At 33.8% G+C, this 21807-nt stretch overlaps 1 protein-coding gene across 2 annotated transcripts in view; it reads left to right on the forward strand.

Annotated features, from left to right (window-relative positions):
* Positions 1-21807, forward strand: part of mew (multiple edematous wings) — a 54077-nt gene that overhangs the window by 27802 nt on the left and 4468 nt on the right. Inside the window, exons 2-10 of one of the 2 annotated variants that reach the window (XM_085194660.1) lie at positions 14108-14235; positions 15324-15347; positions 18654-18771; positions 18883-18996; positions 19333-19544; positions 19866-20091; positions 20438-20834; positions 20961-21341; positions 21446-21641. In XM_085194660.1, coding sequence (XP_085050786.1) covers positions 14108-14235; positions 15324-15347; positions 18654-18771; positions 18883-18996; positions 19333-19544; positions 19866-20091; positions 20438-20834; positions 20961-21341; positions 21446-21641 — 1796 coding nt within the window. The remainder of the gene's footprint in view (positions 1-14107; positions 14236-15323; positions 15348-18653; positions 18772-18882; positions 18997-19332; positions 19545-19865; positions 20092-20437; positions 20835-20960; positions 21342-21445; positions 21642-21807) is intronic. The other variant, XM_085194661.1, reaches the window with a different exon arrangement.

Genomic DNA, 21807 nt, shown 5'->3' on the forward strand with positions numbered 1-21807 from the left:
GTGGCGTTGTGGCGCATGCCTCGAGATAATAGGATAGTGGGGAACGGAGTGCCTTAACACTAGGTTCCCTCTGCCTACACTGCTATATAGCTGAGTACTTCTTTATAGTACAATCTATTGATTATTAAGTTACTATGGCATTGTGTAAATGTTATCTAATTTTAACCAAATATAAATACGATAAGATAATTGTATAAACAATTTCACCATTTTTCCGTAAGCGTTGCAGGTGAAATACGAACGAAAAAATAGCCCAAATATCGTACAGGTGCTAACTCCCTGGAAACACATTTGCCAATAGAGGTTATACTGTTTAGATGTTTCTAAATAACAGTATCGATTAGTTAACGCTTTTTAGTTGCAGTCTGATGATAAGTTAGTTTTATTAGGTATGATTTCCATTATAGCGCAGTTGACAGCGTCTGGGCATTTAAAACAGTGGTTTTCGATTCTATCCCCACTCCAGGAAGTGGATTAATCTCTTTCCACTGGTTACCGAAGTGAATACTACCACCCAACAATGTGTCGAATTCGGGCGGAGAGCGGAGAGGTGTGATGATGATACTAGGTTCTCGCTGCTTCAAGATTAAACTGCCTTTTCATATTTCTTGTGATAAATTTTTTGAAGTTTTGAAACTTTAAAGAAAAAAAATTATAAAGATATAATAAAAAGCTATGTTTATTTTAAATATATTATGTTAAAGTTAAAAAGTAGGCACATGTGAAGCGATGTTCGACGAACAAAGAGAGTAGAGCTATCAAAAAATCTGTCGTCTGTTCAATATGTTTATCTTATTGCAGATCGTCTGAAGCGTCTGGCTGACAGAGTATATATAAACATACTTGTTAAAAGGAATATTTACGAATACTCCTACAGTGAGACATTGAAAAGTATTTTAACTGTAATATCAATATCCGCGGAATACAAGAGAGCGGAATAAATTGACACTAGGTTTTCAGTGCCTATTTTGTATTATTATATAGATGAAATCAATATCAATTAACTTATTTTTATACGGACAACTTAGAAAACACAAAAAATTATTGGATAAGCTTTAATTGCTACTTACATATGGATAATTTAAAATATAGATAATTCTATTTAAGGTGTTGTAGTAATCTCAAGTCCCGACTCTGGAGAGTGGCGTTGCTACAAGACTCGAGTGCTTCCGTTGAGTTTAAAAGACCAGGCGGTGTTTTTTAAGATATGTACCTACGTCTTAAATAAATAAGACAAATTACTATTTTGTATCATAATGTTAATAAAAATATTTCATATATTTTAATATTTTTATTTTCTCGCTCTGGTAACGAGGCATAGCGTGCCTCAGAACGCCTCCAGAATTCAGTGGACAGTGGGGAACGGTAGTGGCTTAATGGGAACGGAGTGTCTTGATACTAAGTTCTTAGGTTCCCTATGTCAAGGGCACATACATATACTACGCTTATTTAATTATTGTACGGAAAAATAAACAAGAGGGATTATATTAAGAATCACCTATAAGATACTAGAATGGCCACCCACTTCGACATCAAGATATACGTAGATTCCGCGTACAATTGATGAAATAAACAAATCCATTGTGTACAGTTGTGGTTAGGGCCGTATGGTACACGCTATTCATATCCGTTGCTTCGTTCATTCATATAAGCTCTAAATTTTCAAGAGATGTAAGTACGATACATTTATTTTGAAATCAGTTTCACGCTGTATCCCGCATACAGCGGGGTAGGCAGAGGGAACCTAGTGTTAAGAGACTCCGTTCTGCACTCTCCGCCAAATTCTGGAGGCATTGCGTGTTAAGTAGCGAAACTCAACGCCGCCCTTTGCCTCGGCACTGAAATAAAAATATAAATAAATATTGCCTTTTCTCGTGTGGGAATCGAACCCACGACCTGTCGCGTTTACAGTCGCATTTTACGTCCCTTCGCCACTACTGGTCTCTACTAATTTGTTTCAAATTTCAAGAAATTTTGTTTACATGTTGTTTCTTGTATATCTCGTAAACTGATGTATACGATTAATCAATTAAAAGCTGAGGAAACTATAAATAAACACTAATATCCGAATCTAAACACATAAATTTGACTTGAATAGCTTAATAATTATAGCCGGATGCAGTTTTCTTTTATTTTTATATTTCTTAAAAAGATCTGGTATTAAATTTTATCTCCATGTTTTTTTTTATAATAATTCACGATATAATATTTTTATTATAGCATTAACGTAGTATAAGAAAAGCTGTACAATAATAACTAAATTGAATTTTGGGAATAGATGACTAATGCGAATTTGAATCGCGCTTAGTACCTACATGTATATACTAAATCATTTGTACTTACGTCATGGAACTTCTTGGGAATATCAAACAGGAATGTTACACGCATGTGCCACCCTGCACGACATACTTCCTCTTGTGACTCATATCTCATGTGTAGGGTAATAATGAGAGTAATTGCCCCTTTTCTCACATCGTGATTCATTATTGACGAAACGAGACTCGAAGCGGCACTCGTGTTTGTTTGTTCTACTCTCATTTAATCACGTGTGAAGCTACAGAATAATTTCCTTCTAATGAACCCAATTTGCCGCTCCGTTGAATGTTTCTTTCAATATCAAATGAAATATGAAATTGTATCCAAATTAAAATCGGCTTCACGCTGATTTGTTGACACACAGCAGGGTAGGCAGAGGGAACCAGTGTTAAGACACTCCGTTCCCCACTTTCTGCCGAATTCTGGAGTTTTAGAATTCTGAAATTTCTGCCTCGACACCAGAGCGAAGAAATGGTAATATAAACGTAAATAAATATTTCACTTTCTCGAGTGGGGATCGAACCCACAACCGGCGCGTTACAGTCACACCCTTGTGCCGCTGCGCCACGACGACCTCTATATCTAATCTAAATTAAACTACAGTTATTTTTTTTATTAGGCTGCTAGTAAGGCAGGAAACGTCCATATAATTTTAATACAGCCCATACGCAACAATTCCACGGAAGTGACACAATTTTGTGTTTGTAAAAAATAGGTCTAATGCCTAGCAGTTACGCTATTTATGTCATAATCATAACAGAGTCGGTGTCGGTTGACTTAATGTGTCCATAAAAGAGAAGGGCCGCATTTACATTTGTATGGCATATGCTATACGGATGCATCGTGCGTAATTCAATCGCATATTTTGGATTTATGCTGATAGAGACGTGCGCTACAGGTCAAAGGTAAAAAGCTTCTACTATTTGTGCATGTTTTTTATGTTATTTTTCTGTTTTTATGTTTAAAATAAATTTTATAGAATAACTATATTGAAACACATGTTTTTTATGTTATTTTTCTTTTTTTATGTTTAAAATAAATTTTATACTATAAATTTTATAGAATAACCAAAGTAAACTTTAATCCAAATATATGTACGTATGTAGATATTTATCGTTTAATTTTATTCTCCGATTTGTAAGCTTCCTAAAACTAAAATGTTTCTTAAGTTTTAAGCTTATATAAGAGTCGAACGTATTGTCTAAAGTTAAGAGTTAATAAATTAAATGGTTCTAAAATCTTTTATTCTATATAGCCACAAGGAACTTTATAAGGGCAAGGATGTCGTCATCGTGATTGATGTTTCCACTAGCTCTTGGTACCAAATTTTACTCGTAAATCAATATGGCGTACATTGATTGTATGCAAATCTGATATAATATATGAACTTGTGATAAGTTTTTAGCGTCACTGTGAAGTATATTTAAATTATATTATGGCAAAGATTATGAATGAGACTCCTAAACAAGTACGCTTATGGTATAATAAGTATTTATTATAACGTGACTTACATTTATATTAATTGTAAAATATCTACCAGAATATAATTGTATTAAATACATCATTATATTATAATAAATATTAAATATGAACAGAAATAAAAATGTTTTAAAAAGAAATATGAAAATACTAGATGCATGGAATAGTTTGCTTTCCGTACTTCTCGCTGAACAATTTGTCTATTCGTCGTATAAAATCGTCTTCGATGCTGCTAGTTATTCTTTTTCTACATAACATCTACCTACGTCTAAATATAAAATTCGTTTAGAAACAAACAATTAAGGTACTTAAGACAAATTTGTGTCAGTACAGAAACCCTTTTAGTGTTGCTTGTTTTATTTCAAAACATGTTCGCCCACGACCGATTTTCGAACCTACTTCGCTATCGAAAAATAGAAAGTTTTATATGAAGGGCCCGCTTTCCCGCTATTTATCTGGGTTAACGCAGTCTATTGATTACGTTATCCCACTTGTTTACGAGGTTAGGATCATCATTCCCCTTGATTCCACTACTGGTCTAGTTTAACTTTTATATGATAGGGGCTATTTGAGACGAGATTAGAATTATGGGAGTTACTGGAAAGATTACTCAGGTTGCTCTGTTACACATTCACTTTTAATTTACAGTTTGTTATATTCGCTAAACTGTTTTTTTTTTGTTTCGTATAATTATGCACATATGTTTATTTCTTATGATAACTGTCTTTGGTGATAATCGCAAGGATAAGGCAAATTGAAATATACCATTTTTATAAATAATATACTGTTATGTATAAAAACAAATTAATTTATCATAAAAATAAAATCACTAAAGATATAACTACATATATAACATAATATTGCTTTTATTCAAACATAAGCTATGCGCTAGGTGTGCCTTAATGAAAACATTAACATTGCATTCTAATTATACTTAATTAATTTACACCGGACTTTAATGCATGCATGCAACTTTTACTTGCATGTGTATATTTAAAATTTGACCTAACTAGGAATTTGAGGCTGGTCTTGGCGTAGAGGCACAAGTTTATGACTGTTTAAGCGACGGGCTGTGGATTCGATTCCCACTCGAAGAAATTAACATTTAATATTTTCATTTCCCTTCCATCTATCCTGTTCCAGGTTCCTTCTATCTATCCTGTTGGTACGGGATATACCGTGAAAAAAAATGAAAATATGACTGAACTGACTTTAGAAATTATCGTCGATTGAAATACCGATACTCCTATTACGATAACATGGTAATGATGAAGAAATATAAAACTGTAAACAAAGCCTAGCGGTATAATAAATTTGACTCAATTAGCGTGTGACATCGGTTATCTGCGACAAAGCGGCGCGCGTTTTATTTAACGATCCATGGTTCGCCACGAGAACTCGTGAAAGTGCAGGCGGTCATATAAAAAAACACTTTAATAACAACTTTATGCGATGTGCATCTTTTTCTTGGAACTACTACTGACTGAAGAAGAAGACGAAATGTTTTATATAATTACATACTATGAATGATACTATGAATGATTGTTTTTCGTCGAAATTAATTTCGACTTCCCTACAAACTATAAAATAACAATACTCCCAAAGCCAGGGATGGCATTTTGGATTATTAACTCCCTAACAATAGATAGACAAGAGGGAACACGATACTCGACTTATCTACCTAATTTCGAGTAGACACCTTTGTTATACCTTTTTGTTCGCGGTCATTTCCATAAATTATAGAGGATGGCGCTGGCTGTGTCTACGTCTTGTAAAAAATGTACCTGCTATTGTTATGTAAAGTAGGGGACGTGACGAGCACGCCTCGCTGGGGTTTCGGCGACCGAAATTACCTCTGTAAGGTTACAAACATTATTGAATATATCTATGGCGGTAAAGGGGTGCTTATTAACCTGCTCGAGTTTTTTTATCTAAATATCTTTGGAAATTATTTTATTTGCATATAGGTAGTTTGGTAAGTAGATTCACATGTTAAACAATATTTTGTTAGATTCCAAGTTAGGGCCCAATTAGCAAGACTTAGCCTTAGTCGAGGCCAATTTCCAACGGATAGTATAGGATAAGGCGTATTGTTCAGTCACAGCATCTAACAAGGTTAAATTATCCATATATAGAAAATCTTTATAAGGTTTTACATTGCATTGTAGAATTCTATTTTAGTTTCACTAATTGACAGGTTCGACATGTTGTAAAATATATGTTTGTATTTAGAATTTAAATATGTTATGGTTTTCATTCTTGTATATATATGTACTACTACATAAGTTATTATTTTCATGAAATAATATATTTCAAATAAATTTCATCGGCTTATATCATTCCATTCTTTTCCTCATTTTAAACCATTTTTAAACCATTTGGTGCAAAGGTTCATGGAAAGTTTATAAATAAGTATACGAAGCCGTTAATCACTTATACTATAAATATAAACACGCTCCCCAATGAAAATAGAACCCGCATCTATTGTGTACAATCGAACAAATGCGTTGCAACATTATATTTATATAGAAATATCTGTTAAATTTACGTTAAAGTAGTAGAAATTCTCATTTTTTTATTCGAGAGGTTGTTCACTTAGTTCAGTGACCCACTTCACACGTGATCTCTAGGCCGCAGAATAGTTTACAATGGCACTCAGGCTCATTCGCTCAATTGATTCTTCCTGCCAGTGACAGTGTTGCCATCTCAAGGCCGACACGTTAAATAAATATTCGCACAATATATATTTTTATTATAAACCAGCTGTTATTTGAACAACGCGACAAATGCATAAAGATTGTTGTAGTTAATTTTAGATTTCCACATGGTCCATCAATTTTAAATTTTATCGGTAGTGGCGCAGGGATGCAAGCGTGTAATTGTAAACGTCACAGATTGTAGGTTCAATTCACACTTGAGGAAATTAAATATTTCATATTTTAACATTTTTACTTCGCTGTGGTATCGAGGCAAAGCGCGACGAGTTCCGATGAGTTACGCCACTCAACACGCAATGGCTTTAGAATTCGGTGAAAAAAGTACCAGGTTTTTTCTGCCTAGTTGTGTGCGGAAAAACAGCGTGAAAAATTATGATGAAACTAAAATGTGGCGGACATTTTATTTCCAACATAAACAAATAAACCAAACCAACAATTAAGGAAGCTTTATATTTATAGGCGTCACATAATGCATTAAATCCTAAGTTCCTAACACTACGTTTCTAAATATAGTCTTGACGCACAGCACGAGTATGACGTTGGGGCTAATCAGAAAATTATTTCTGTCTCCAGACCCGTCGTTATTTTTATAGTGACAGACTTAGAACTTCGTGAGAAACATTTCAGCTAACTTTGGTATATCGGTCATCGCTTATTTAGTATAATCTTAGCTTATATAGTAAAGTTAGTACTGAGGCCACATGTGTGTGACTGTAAATATGACTGGTTGTGGGTTCGATCCCCACTCGAGGAAATGAAATATTATTATTTTATTTTTTCGCTCTGGTGTCGAGGCAAAAGCCGTTGAATTACGCCGCTCAACACGCAATTCCTTCTGAATTCGGCGGAAAGTGCAGAGCGGAGTGTCTTAACACTACGTTCTCTCTGTCTGTCTGCTGTATGTGGGATACATGAAGCTGATTATCACATACTTAGTGAAAAATTGCTACAATAAACACACTCTTTTTTTATTGACTCTTACTGATCGCTGCCGTCGAAAGTCGGTATTGCGTGAGAAAGGTGCGTCTTGCGTCAATATTGAATGAACATATCTGGTCATTTTAAGTATAACCACACATGTCTTACGGCAACAAATATTCATTTGCATGTAACTTCGTTTCCCTTTAGGTAATGGAAGGATTGTACCTTTTGGTTTGATTATTATTAAAGTATTGGTAGATTAGTACGAAATACCCAACAGTTTTCTAATTCCGATGGAATTTTAGAGATTTCTATTGTAGTAGAAGCTTGTAAAGGCACAAGCATGCGAATGTAAATGCGACAGATTATGGGTTCAATCTTTGGTAACAACCCAACGCACAGCAGTTTAATTAAGTTCAACACGCAATGCCTCCAGAATTCAGTGGAATGTAGGGAACGAAAGTATCTAATTAGGAACGGAGTGTATTGACAAAAGGTTCCCAGGCTGCCTTTGCCTACCGTGCTATGTGAAGGATACAGTTGAAGCTAAAATAAGTGTTTAAATTCAAATTAATTATTTACTAAAATATACACAGACATATATCGTAGCTACCACTTTTTAGTCAAGAGCATCTCTGTGGATATTAAAAGGGGGAAGTAAGCATAAGTGGAATTAAGAAGATAGAAAGTATCGTGTTGAGCAAGATAAGAGTGATGCACTTAAGTAGTATTTAACTTTTACTTTGAAAAGGGTTGAAAAACCAGTTGCACTTTCAATCCACCATTCTTTAAGTGGTGTTGATTCTGTTTACTTTCTGTTTAATATGCATGTAATAATTATAATTTTGTTCCTATAACGGTTGTGTGACTATAACGGTTGTGGTTTCGATCCCCACTCGGGGGAATTAATTATTATTTATTAATATTATCATTTATTCGCTCTAGCACCAAGGCAAACGTCCAACAAGTTCCGCAACTTTTTGAAAAATTCGACGTAGGGAACGGAGTGTCTTAACATTAGGTTCCCTCTGCCTAACCTCCCATGTGCGGGATACAACGTAAAGCTGTTTTAAAAACATCAGGCAACATTTTAAATATACAAAAAATATAATTATAATCCACGACATAACGACATAAAGAAATTAATGTTACAAAGAAGATTACATCCATACCCATTTCAAATTGCAAAAGGTAAAGTTCTGAAGCTTTATGAGTTTACGACTTTAATCCAGGAGTTCGAGCTCTTCAAACCCGCCTGCCCACACAGCGGGGGTCGATATCTGACTAATGTACTGGTAATATTTACTCGTTCCGAACTGGTTTGCGACTCGCGATAATCTGCATAAAGCTTGCGTTGCTTTACTGGAAATGTTCTTGATTTACGCTCCTTCTGGGAGTTAGTTAAGATTTATTGTTGCAATTTGCTTGATAATCTTGTTAATTTGTATGTATGTATGTGTAAATTTGCAGTATTAATAATAGTTATGCTTAAATTGAGTATATCTTATCTTATGTAAGTATGTAAATAATGAATAGAGTCCTTCGTGTCGCAGCGGCTCTCTACACTCGACTAACAATGTCTTCAAAATTGGGCGGAAAGTGAGGAACGGAGTACACATATAAAAAAATACTGGTGGCTTATAAAAAACATGTTTAGCTCAACAAGAAATAAAATTAAATCGGTTAGGTACATAGTAGCATGCTGTGATGACTAACAACTGTACACGAGCAAGTCACGAGCGCGGCTCTCCCCCATTCGCTAATTAGAGATTGTTGTGAACGATAAAACTTCATCTCGCACTTAACGCTACCTTAAAGGAATTCGGTACACGATTCGATTTCCATGTGTGGTTACTTTTCCTACTGCGACACTTAGCGTTTATCTAATTTAGCTATCTTTTTAACCGACTTATGTAAAAGGAGGAGGTTATCATTTCGTCTGTATTTCTTTTGTTTGTTACCTCAGAACTTTTGACTGGGTGAACCGATTTTGATGATTCCGACGTTAAGTATGTGCACGACAAATGGACGAATAACTCAATATCATGCTAACCGATTTCGATTATTATTTTTTTATAGGAAAGGATACACTTTAAGGGTAGTTTTATGAGAGTTTGGTTAAGTTCTGATTATAGGAAGGACCCGGTCAAAGTCGGTTTTTTTTTGTTAAAAAATATATTATTTTTTTATTATGAAATATGACAAAATACATATGCAATAGAGAATTCTTTAGTAAAAATATATTTAAGTTAGTTGGTGCTACTCAATCAAATTGGCATTTGTAATAAATTGGAACGTCAAATAAGATATATTGTGAGTGAACGTGTAGCCTACAGCCAAAGCCTTTTGTATTGTTATATTAAAGTTATTTTTATTTAAACAAATAATCTTGTAACCTCTTCTATTCAAAATGGTCGGTGACAGGAATACCCATCACTCACGACTTGACTCGTGCGGCTTTAGTAATTATGGTCACACTTAATTGAGAAGTTTCATGGTCGAAGGGTCGTTTGAGTGGAGAAAGCGACGGTTTATGATTAGAAAGGCTTTGGGTTGCGCTACTTATTTCATATTTGCTTGTCAATGCAGTTTCATTTTATGTCAATATATTATTTAAGATTAAATTTGTTTTGTCATTAATTTTCTCATTTTTCTCTAATAAATTATTCTGTTTCTCATCATTAAGCCGACAGTATGTAGTTCTGGTCTCAGCTTTTTACTTGCTACTTACTTTTACTTTGGGGCTGTGGGAATAGGAACCAAATACCATATTTTGTCTAACAAAACTCGAAAAAATAATAAATATAGATAATTCTATGTCTCATAAAAATACCTGCCACATGTCCCCCTGATCACTCTTTAAATGTTGAATATATAATAATAATTTTTAAACACAGTTATTAAAGTTGTCGTTTAATTGCTTTAGCATAATGTCATATGTCATATGAACATATTACGAATGACTCGCATTCTCTTTGCGTACGTAATTGCTTTATTTAATGAAATTTTCATTTAGATTTTGCTTTTTTTATTATTATTTGCAGTTTAAATGAAAATTATTTTACCCGTATTAGATATTATAATTATACCAACTTCTTGTTCTATTATAATATTTATAACATATACATTTTTAGTTACAAATTTTATAAAATAATTTTATGATTGTTGATTCCGAGTGCACAATGATTCTCCTTATTTGAGGATAGGCAATAAAGATCCGACGATGGCTCTGGTAGTGTTTGCGGACCACCGACGACGTCGCAGCCACCACTTGGCTAACAACAATATTTACTAAAGTACCCCCAGGTACGTGGATCGAGCAATTATGAAAACAATTACATGGCAGTTTCATGTAATTTCGGATACTTGTACAATTTTAAATTTATTTTAATTTACAATGTCTCGTTAAAATAATAACGAGATATTGTAAATTAAAATAAATTTTAAATTTCTCTTTGTTCGGAAAATAAATGTGCCTTCTGTGTCATACGAGTCGTTCCTGTTATGATTATTCTTATAATGAAATATTTAAACTAATTATTATTTTATGTATTTTTAACATATTCTCACTTCCCGCCGTATTTCAGTGGAAAAAAAATGTAATTTGCAGTCGAAACCAGTACTATCAAAAATACCATTATAATACAATACTCATATAAAATTTCCGCGTGGGTGCGTTCAGCACGTAACACTGCGTACGCACGTTTCGTTCGTGTTGGTATTTGTTCCTATCACAATATCATCTTTAGGCCGCCGTGGACGCTCTTTGATCTTTTCAATTGCCTAATTTTATCGCCTTTCAATAGATTACTTTTTTATTGCACACTTCTTTATAAATATGCTTTGATTTAGATAAGAATATTTTAAAGTATACTTTTCTATGTATTTTAGTTTAGTCTTGGAGCTTTCACTTAAAGGAAACTTTAATATGATCATTTAGGAATTAGTGTTTTTTATTACTAAATTACTAGTTCTTTTGATTTCTATGAACAAAGTTCCAATATTTTTAGGTAACTAAAAATAAATAACAAATAATCAAACAATATCAATCTACGTTTAGTATTACTTTATTTTAATTTTAAAAGTTATCTAAATGGTAGTACAATATGGCATTGCTATCAACCGATGTCAAGGATTGATGGTGTAGATGGGGATTTATAGTGGTTCGCGGGGTGGGGCTCGCCAAGGATACTCCACTCTACAAATAGGAGCGCCATGTTGACGATGTTTGAATTTTATCATTTAATGGAGCTATAGAGTTTCCTCTGAATGGCATTTATATATATTTAATTACGTATTTTTTTTTAAATAGATTTAAGCTAATATTTGTCTAAGGTAATAGTTAAAAATAACTTTAGATTATTCTCATTATTAAAATCTGAGGCCAGTCGTGACACCTGGCGCACAAAGTGTGACTGTAAACGACTGGTTGTGTGTTTGATCCCCACTCCCCAAGCGGACTCCAGGAAATAAATATTTCCTGGAGTCCGCTTCCGCCGTTAAATACGCAAATTCTCCTGAATTCGGCGGAAAGTGGGGAACAGAGTTTCTTAACACTAGGTTCCCTCTGCCTACTAATTCTACTAATTCTCTTATTCTCAATATTAGAAATTATGAAATAATTAATTAACATTCTATACTTAATGTATATGCAATTGCAATTCTTTTATAATACAATAGTGTTTATAAATACCATACATAGGCGTAGGCGCATTTCGTGTTACCCCAATGAGGGCAAGATCGATTGCGGCCACGTGGGCGACGAATCAATTCTCTAAACGAACCCTTCGTATTTTAAATTAGTCACTATTGAGTGATTGAATTTGCGGTTTCAAAAGTTAAAAGTCAACCTAAGCACTTAAAGTAAGAATTAAAATCAGCTTCACGCTGAATCCCGCAAACAGCAGAGTAGGCAGAGGGAACATAGTGTAATACTCCGTTCCTCACTTTCTGCCAAATTCTGGAGGCATTGCGAGTTGAGTGGCAGAACTCACGCCGCCAGAGCGAAGTTCATCTTCTCGAGTGAGGATCGACACCACAACCAGCAGGTTTTACTGGCTTCAACATTTAAGCTAAAAGTTCGAATACTCTTTTTGTTTAGCTTTTAACAAACTATTTAGATAAGGTGGTGTAGCAATCCAGCGAAACAATGAAAGCTTAATTATACCTCCATGTTTTCTCTCCCTTTACAAAAAGTACGTCGAACTTGTCGCGTGGGTGTCTATTAAGTTACCGAGACGTACGGAACACAGAGATTACGAACAATGCCCGCACGATAATGATAAATAAGATACGTATAATATAAAATTTAACGTGCGTTTTGTGAATTGGTACACAATCGTGTTGGTGTTGTATATGGGGTTTTCAATTATTGGTAAATTTATTTTTAATGAAATTATATTTTTATGGTCTGAGAATATCGGGTACTAAATGCCTTTTGTGTATTATATTTTCTATAGGATAAGGAGTTATGCTTATGACAATTGAAAATAAAGCTGGAGAATGAAATTTTTTGTTAATATTAATAGAGTATGGAAAAGCTTTTCTTTCATGCTATATCCCATATGTATGAGCATAGGCAGAGGGAGACTAGTGTTTAGATACGCCACCACACTTTACCTCGACACCAGAGAATATTAAATATTTCATTTTCTCGAGTGGGAATCGAACCAATAACCAGTCGCGGTTACAGTCACACCCTTATGCCCTTGCACCACAACCGGCTTCTACCTAGTACATTTCTAACAGGAAAACTAAGTGCATTTTAAATTATGCAATTAAATTAATTAAATAACAACAAATAAAAGTATTTAACTAGTAAAAACACATTTTCTTTTCATTATCTACTCATCTATTTATATAAATCTATTAAGAAACACAGAAATTTCAAATATCTTTATTATTGTTATTAATTTATATTATCTTATTTCAAAGATAATGTTGTTTGTTTTTATATTAAATAATTAAGATACTCTTAGGTTACTTAATTTTTATAATCAAATACTTAATAAGCGACAGAGAGATAATTATTATAATAATGACCCGCGCCCTTATTCTCATTAAAGCGTCATACTAATTAACGTACAAATAACTACTGGAAATCGGCACGCCGCCGCCGGGCGTTCCCATCTTATCTTAGATCAGCATACATACATATTTGTATTTAGGTACCATTATAATTTAAAATAGTAAGGGTTCCACTGTAAAGGTACTATTTCACCTCCATAATGAAGTAATGACAGACCCTCAAGCTTATACAACAATATTTCTCATTATTGGTACATTCGTATACAATTAACACATTAACGTTATACCGTCGTCACAGGCCGTCATGGCGCAGGAGTAAAAGTATGCTGCTTAAAACGCGAGTGCGGCGTTCAGTTCCGCTTGTCAACACGCAATGCTTTCAGAATTCGGCGAAAAATGAGGATCGGAAGTGTCTTAAGCATTAAGTTTCCAGGTTCTCTCTACCTTCCCTACTAGGTGCATGATATAGGGCGAAGTATAAATAAATTTAAGTATAAATTGAATGAAATTGTCAAAAGACTATTATATAGTAGACAATTATTAGTCAAATAATAACAAATAAAAATAATTACTATGATATTATTATGTAACATTATCTACGATATCTATTCTAATATATAATAATAATATTTTATTTCTTATTACAGGTTACTAGTAGGTGCACCTTTAGGACAGAACCTGCAGCCGAACACGACGAAGTCCGGAGCGCTGTGGAAATGCAGTTTAACGTCATCTCCCTCAGACTGTGAGCAGATAGTTACCGATGGAAAACGAAGTAAGATTGTCCCTTTCCGTAGTAATATAATGTTCAGAACTCGTCGTATAATCCAATCATAGTTCTCATATATGTTTAATTATTATTTATACTAGCAAAATTTAAAAACCCCCGACCAAAATTACCTACCTCATGTTAGCAAAGTAATTATAGCTCTTAAACTACTTATCCGATTTTCCTCAAAAATACCTAAGAACAACCGCGATGAACAAGGCTTTCGATAAAAAACACACTTAAATCCGTTCATAAGTTCAGGAGCTACAGTGCCACACACAGACAGATACACAGATTAAACTTATAACACCCCCCTTTTTGCGTCAAAAATTATTATGGAATTATATATATGGAGTTAAAAATTATTATCAAGCAATCATACAAATTATTTTAGTCATGTTCTACATAGATTTAAAAAACTTAAGAATTTGTAAACCTATATATAATAATTATTATTTTATTTATATAAATTATTATTATTTAATCAAACCTTAACTTTTATCTTAAGTCTTTTCCGTATCAATCAGCCTGAATAATAAAGAAAAGGAAAATGGAACGGTGAGAACGAAGAAAAATAAGCATAGGAAACTAATATAAAAAGATTGTCAGATAGAAAAAGAAATAAATGCATAAAACTATCTTTTATTAAAAGCTTTATGACTCCGCATATTTTAGTATCGTTTTTTTTTATTTTACTACTTATGGACATTGTATCTATCTAAAATTAGTTATAAAAAGTTAAATGCCACTGATAGTGTCCATTTTATATGGTGGGTGTGAATTAGTTATATGATTATTTCACAATTTTATATTATACTAAGAATTTTTGAATGTCTTATAGAAGTAGTTGTTTCACGTAGGTATATTAAAGTAGATTACACAGAAATAGTTTTAGATATATGTATGTAGATGATATAATATCGTCGTTTCTACACAGCAAATTTAATCACCAATATTTTTGTTTTTTTTTTGTCTTTTTTTTATATAAAAAAATATTTAAAAAAAAATGCTGGCAAAGTTAATTTGTACATATAGACAATACATTTTTATTTTTTAACTAAATTGTTGTCTTTTGTCGGTGGTGCCCCAAACAGCGAAGTACCGCAAGTTAAACACGAGTAAGTGAGCTGTGGTCTCAACTTCCTTTTATACATTTAACTATAACCTCTTTGACTAATCGCTGTTATATTTTAATTCTAATTAACTAATCAATAGTATGCTAAGTTCCAGCTATGCCGTCGAGAACGCTGTAACGCATGTACTAACTGTATGTTATTATATTAATTAAATCATGTAATATAATACAATAAAAATTAAATTTATTTACATAATCAATGAAATATCAGTTAAATCTATGAAATAATATCCCACGCACAGCAGGGAGAGTAGGCAGAGGTAACCTAGTGCTAAGACAGTCCGTTCTCAATTTTCCGCCGTTTTTTCAATTCTGAAGACAAAATAGCGGAGAAAATGGAAATATTCATTATTTAATTTCCTCGAGTGGGAATCGAACCCACAACCTCTCGCGTTTACAGTCACGCCTCATTATCTATTGATTATGAAAATAAATTTTATTTCAAAATAATAAATAGCACTAATCGCTTGCTAGAGCACATACTCATAAGCTTAAACTAGCACTTACCTAATACGATAGAGATTAGAAGCATTAGTTACTTATAACATGTAAATATGTTATTTTGTTATAAATTTCAACGGAAATATTCCTTGTGAGTATTTGAGTCGAAATGACGTAAATCAGTTCCACGCCCAGTTTAGTTAATTTTAACTTTAACATTATTTGCCAACAAGAGTACTTATTATAAATAATTTAAAGGCTTGAAATGTAGATATTTGTAGATAGAAAATTTCCGGTAGGAAATGTGCTTTTTATATTTTATCTTACTGTACCCAAAAAAATAGTGGTGATTGGTAAAAAGTAATTAAATCAATTAATACAGTAACTGCACAAAGTATGAAAATGTATTAAATTTTAGGCGATCTCTTATATACTATAAAAAATTAGCATATAGTAACAGTTCTTATAGAAAGATTTAACAAAATAATAAACATTTAGCACAAATAACGCTAATATTTAAAACTGAACATTCGTACGTAGATTAACAGTTAGCTAGTCATCTTTACTTAAAATAAACAAAATTGGTGTCTTCTGGTGAATTAACGAAACAATCATCGATTAATTTAATTATAAACAAGCTCAAAATTAACATTGAGTAGTCGATAACGATATTAACCACTGAGACCACACAATATAAACACACGTTAAGGAAAATATGTTTACCTCGCAACCATTGGGGGTAGGAAAGAGGGGGGAAGGGAGGGGAGAGGAGGAGGGGATGATCCGTGTCTACCCCAGAAATTTGAAATAAACAACCCCCAGAAAATATCTCTAGATACGCCAACTTAATTCACAGCTCTTTGCAGGTTGAAGAATATTGCTGCCAATTTCGAATATTTAGAGATTACTTTTGAATCTTTGTTTATAATTGCATGATTTATGTTTGATCTACAATGAGTGCTAGTGTTTCCAATCATCAGTGTATTATACACCCAAATTGCGATGTGAAATTTTTGTTTTTTGCAAGGTTTTCTGTTTGCTCTATTGTTATCAGATATTCTTATCTTGCATCACACACGCCTGGCTGCAATGCTTCGCATTTGCCAACGATCCACGACTTGGTTTGATCTTTGGGTTTCTTTCACGTATTTTATAAAGCGAATACGTTTTACTGTATAGTAAAATGTATTTGCTGGTTATTCTGCTTTTGGTCTTATATACATAATACAGGGTGAGTCATATTGAACTTTCCGATTTCAATAAGGTGTGTATTAAAAACAAAGCGACATGCAGTAAAAATTATTTTATTGTTTGAAAGCACATAACATGCAGTTTTAATTTAGTTGGTTTTAAAAATGATATCCTGTAAATGTCTACCTCCATTGACCACACACTGCTGAAGCCTTTCCCGGAAGTTGTCCATTACTCGTCGAGTCATATTCAGCGGAATAGCATTGATTTCTTCCGTGATTGCAGCCTTCAGTTCATCGATGGTTCGGGGACGATGCGTGTACACCTTTTCCTTCAGGTAACCCCAGAGAAAGAAATCGCAGGGGGTTAAATCAGGTGATCTCGGCGGCCACCCAACGTCACCTCGCAAAGAAATGAGATGACCGGGAAACATTTGTCGCAGGATTTCCATTGAACGCCTGGATGTATGGGCTGTAGCACCATCTTGTTGGAACCAGATGTTATCGTTGTCATGATTCTGCGTTAATTCTTCCAATTTCGGTTTCAGAAAAGTTTCAAGCATGTCGCAATACCGAGCAGAGGTAACTGTGACGACTTGACCATCTTCTTCAAAAAAATAGGGACCCCACACACCAAACTCTGCAATAGCGCACCACACTGTCACTCGAGGGCTGTGAAGTGGTCGTTCGTGTAGGTTTCGTGGGTTATTCTCAGCCCAGTATCGAAAATTCTGTTTGTTGACAGTTCCGGCGAGGTGAAAATGTGCCTCATCACTGAAGATCAAAACAGCAGTGCGGGGGATCTGCTGAATGTCGCGGCATAAATTTGTTCGTGTGTCTAAGTCTCTAACTGTTAATTCTTGCACTACCTGAATCTTGTATGGGTGAAATTTAAGGTCTCTATGCAGTATTCTGCGGACACTACTGAAAGATAATCCTAGTGAAGCGGCATGTTTCCGAACAGAACGCCGAGGGGATTGTTGAATTGAAGCCCGCACTCTATCCACGTTTTCCGCTGACGTTGACGTCCTAATTCGGCCTTGTGGTCTTGTTTTTAATGCTGATGATGTTGCTCTAAAATTTGATACCCAATTTCTGATTGTTGGTCCAGTGGGAATGGGATCACGTCGACCAATAGCAAAATGTAAACGGAACGCACGCTGTGTTGTGATCACGGAGCCGCCATTTTTAATAAACTCTTCAACTACGAACGCACGATGTTGTCCCGACCAAGCCATTGCTCACACTAAAACTGCATGTCATGGCGCGTCTAATGACACCATCCCCACCCTTCTACTCCTTCCCTTCTTCGTGCAACGTCCTTCCAAAACCGGAAAGTTCAATATGACTCACCCTGTATATTAAGTAAGTTATGACAATAAATTGCTCTAAAGAAATATTTTAAGCTAATTTTGATCTTTTGGAGTATTTTCTAATATTTTTTTTTGTCAAAAATTTTATTATATTTAAATGCTTTTTTATATATTTTGCTGCTATATCTGTACCTATCTATGAAAATAAGTGATTACTAATGGCGTTACGAAAAACATTGAATGAAATAGCTATGAAACTATCATGGTATATACTCCTCTGCTTGTTTATACTCGCAGTCGTATTAAATGCACGATAATGTATTAATAAGAACTAACTATATTTAGGCATTGACGCTTTAAGTCTGATGGGGCCGCAGCCTGACGAGATCAAGGATGGTCAGTGGCTTGGAGTTTCAGTCAGAAGTCAAGGAGTTGGAAGGAAGGCGGTTGTTTGCGCTCATAGGTAAATTTTTATTTGATAATAGAGAATATTCCATCCTCCATTTTCAATTCATTTTTTAAGACATAAATATTATTTAGATTCTTAATATGTTCCTATTCTTATATTTTGCAGATATATTCGAAAATCTGGAGAGCTACAATTTGGCCAAGGACTGTGTTACACACTCAGCAACGATTTGCAGTTGATTGATATGTGGGAGCCATGTCGAGGTCGATCCGTGCAAAGGTGTGATTTGTATTTTATTATCAGAAATTGTAATTTTATATTATTAATGGGAAACTTATAATTATTTTGGAGGCCGTCGTACCGTTGGAGGCAGTGACCCAACCGTATACTGTAAACGCGATGATTGTGGATACGAACTGTCGAACGAGTAGCTTAATATATTCATTTCTTCGTCCTCAAAAAGAATATCTCGAAAATTCGCATAATGTTCACGTTACATTAACTTCCCTGGTATATGCGGGATACAGCGTGAAGATTTTAATAAACCCGTAAAATTTTTGCTATTATAATATGTTTGGGATTGCTTGATAATTATGTTTATTATGATAATTTCAGGGAACATGAGGAATTTGGATTTTGTCAAGTTGGTACTAGTAGTTCATTACTAGAAGATGATACTTTAGTTTTAGGCAGTCCTGGACCTTACACGTGGAGAGGAACAATATTTACACAAGATACCAATGATGATCTCTTAGAAAGGGACCATGGTGTAAATATGGCCCCAGTTGAGGACGGAACTAGTCCAGTTGAAAAATACAGTTATCTCGGTGAGCAGTGAAAGATTTAAATAAATAAAAATTAAAACAGGATTTTTGCCGTCAACATTTTCCTTTTATAAATTAAAAAGTAATTTGCCAGGATTTCTGTGAAATATTTTAATAGTGGCATGATATTTAGTATTTAGTTTTAGCTTTATATAAAGACTGGAAATTCCTTGAATCAACATAACATTTTATTACATTTATCACGGCTTTTATCATTGCGTGAATAGTTGTCACTTCATTAGCAAAGTAGGTGTGTAAGAAGACTGAAATAAAAAAAAACTACCATTGAAAACATTTCTCATAATAGGGTTTTCTACTTTTCAGGTATGTCAGTGACTGGAGCCAGTTTTTTCGGAGCTGAACCTTCATATGCAGCAGGTGCTCCAAGGGCTCATGGAACTGGTCAGGTTGTTATGTTTAGCAAAAGGATTATTGCGGATTGGACCAGTGTGGATGTTAATATTCTTAATTTCACACTTATTCTTAACGGAGAACAATTTGGTTCTAGTTTTGGATACGAAATCGCTTCCGCTGATGTTAATGGAGATGGGTAAATAAAAAAAATATTTTATCTGAATAATATACACATCCATCAAAATCTATTAATAATTATAAAAATTACGTCATATTTCCAAAGTACGTGCAAAATTTAAAAAGTAGTAAATTTATTTCTAAGAAACACTATTTTAATTTTTATACGATTTTATATTATTTTGTCGTTCTTATTATTTGTTACACTTAATCATATAAAAGAAATTAAAAATATTTTCACTAAACCTTCAATTCATTCATATAAAATATACATTAAAATTCGTGTAATTTATAAAATTAATATTAAATGAATCTATCTCTAACTCTTGATATTTACTAACTAGCAATTATTTTTACTTTTCCAGTCTGCCGGATCTTCTCGTGGGAGCGCCTTTTTTTTTTTCCCGCGACGCTGGTGGCGCAGTTTACTTGTATCTAAATAAGAAACGTAGTTTACCCCAACAATATAATGTAAAACTTACTGGGAAGCCGGAATCACAATTTGGTATTGCTATTGCAAATACCGGAGATTTAAATAAAGACGGCTGTGAGGATATCGCTATAGGAAGCCCGTATGAAGGCAACGGCGTAGTTTATATTCACATGGGTGACAGAAGTAATGGGTTGAAAAGTAAACCAGATCAAATTATAAAAGCGGAATCTCTGCCAAATGTGATGCGGACGTTCGGGTATTCCCTGTCTGGTGGTATAGATCTCGACTCTAATGGCTATCCAGATTTATTAGTTGGTGCATATGAAAATGTTAGTGCAATTTTCTATAATTCTATTTCATAATATATTTTTATTTATAGGTTTTATTATTATTTTATTATTAAATTTCTAATTTTTTTTTACTATAATTAAATATTACATATTCTTCTATTACAGAGTAGCGTAGCACTTATTCGAACAAAACCAATTATCGATATAAAAACGTCAATCCGACCATCGAATACGATTATCAACATTGATCCTACGATACAAGGCTGCACAAAGGACCCTAATTCGAATTACACCTGCTTTCATTTCCAAGCATGCTGTATCATTAAATCACTTGTAAGGTCTGCACAGAGCAACAGCCACGAATTAAATTATATTATTGAAGCTGAAACGTTTCCTGGAGGAAGAAAGTACTCTAGAGTGTTCTTCGATACGGATAAGTCCAACATCGTTAACAAAACTATTAATTTAGATAAAGATGTAGAAGATTGTAGAGAACATGTTGTTTATTTGAAAAATAACACCAGAGACATACAGACGCCTATCAGGGTTGGTATATATTTTATATTTAGTAGATTTACCAGATACTTTAAGTTGGTAAAAATTTTGATAGTACGAATACTCGTATATAATTGCGATTTTGATTTTTACAGTTCCAAGTGACATACAAAATAGTTCAAGTACAACCGCAATATTCAACACAAGGTGACTTACCACTGATAGACGACTATCCGGTGTTGAACGCCACAGCCAGGACATCTTTCAGTGCAAACTTCTTAAACGACTGTGGTCTTGACGGTGTGTGTGTTAGTGATTTGGTGGTAAAACCAGTTCTGGAGCTGCCAAAAAGTGAGTTTGCATTACATATTTTATTATTTAACTGTTAAATATATAATAATTAAATTAATTATAAAAAATCCGTTTCAGTGGGGGGTTTAAAAAAATGCTAAAAAATATATATATAATTTTATAATATATGAGTGTTGTATTGATGTTTTATTGAATAATATCGATT

Source organism: Heliconius melpomene, chromosome 12 (genome assembly GCF_056956725.1).
Source record: "Heliconius melpomene rosina isolate 202511_hmr_F chromosome 12, ASM5695672v1, whole genome shotgun sequence".
Lineage (NCBI taxonomy): Eukaryota > Metazoa > Arthropoda > Insecta > Lepidoptera > Nymphalidae > Heliconius > Heliconius melpomene.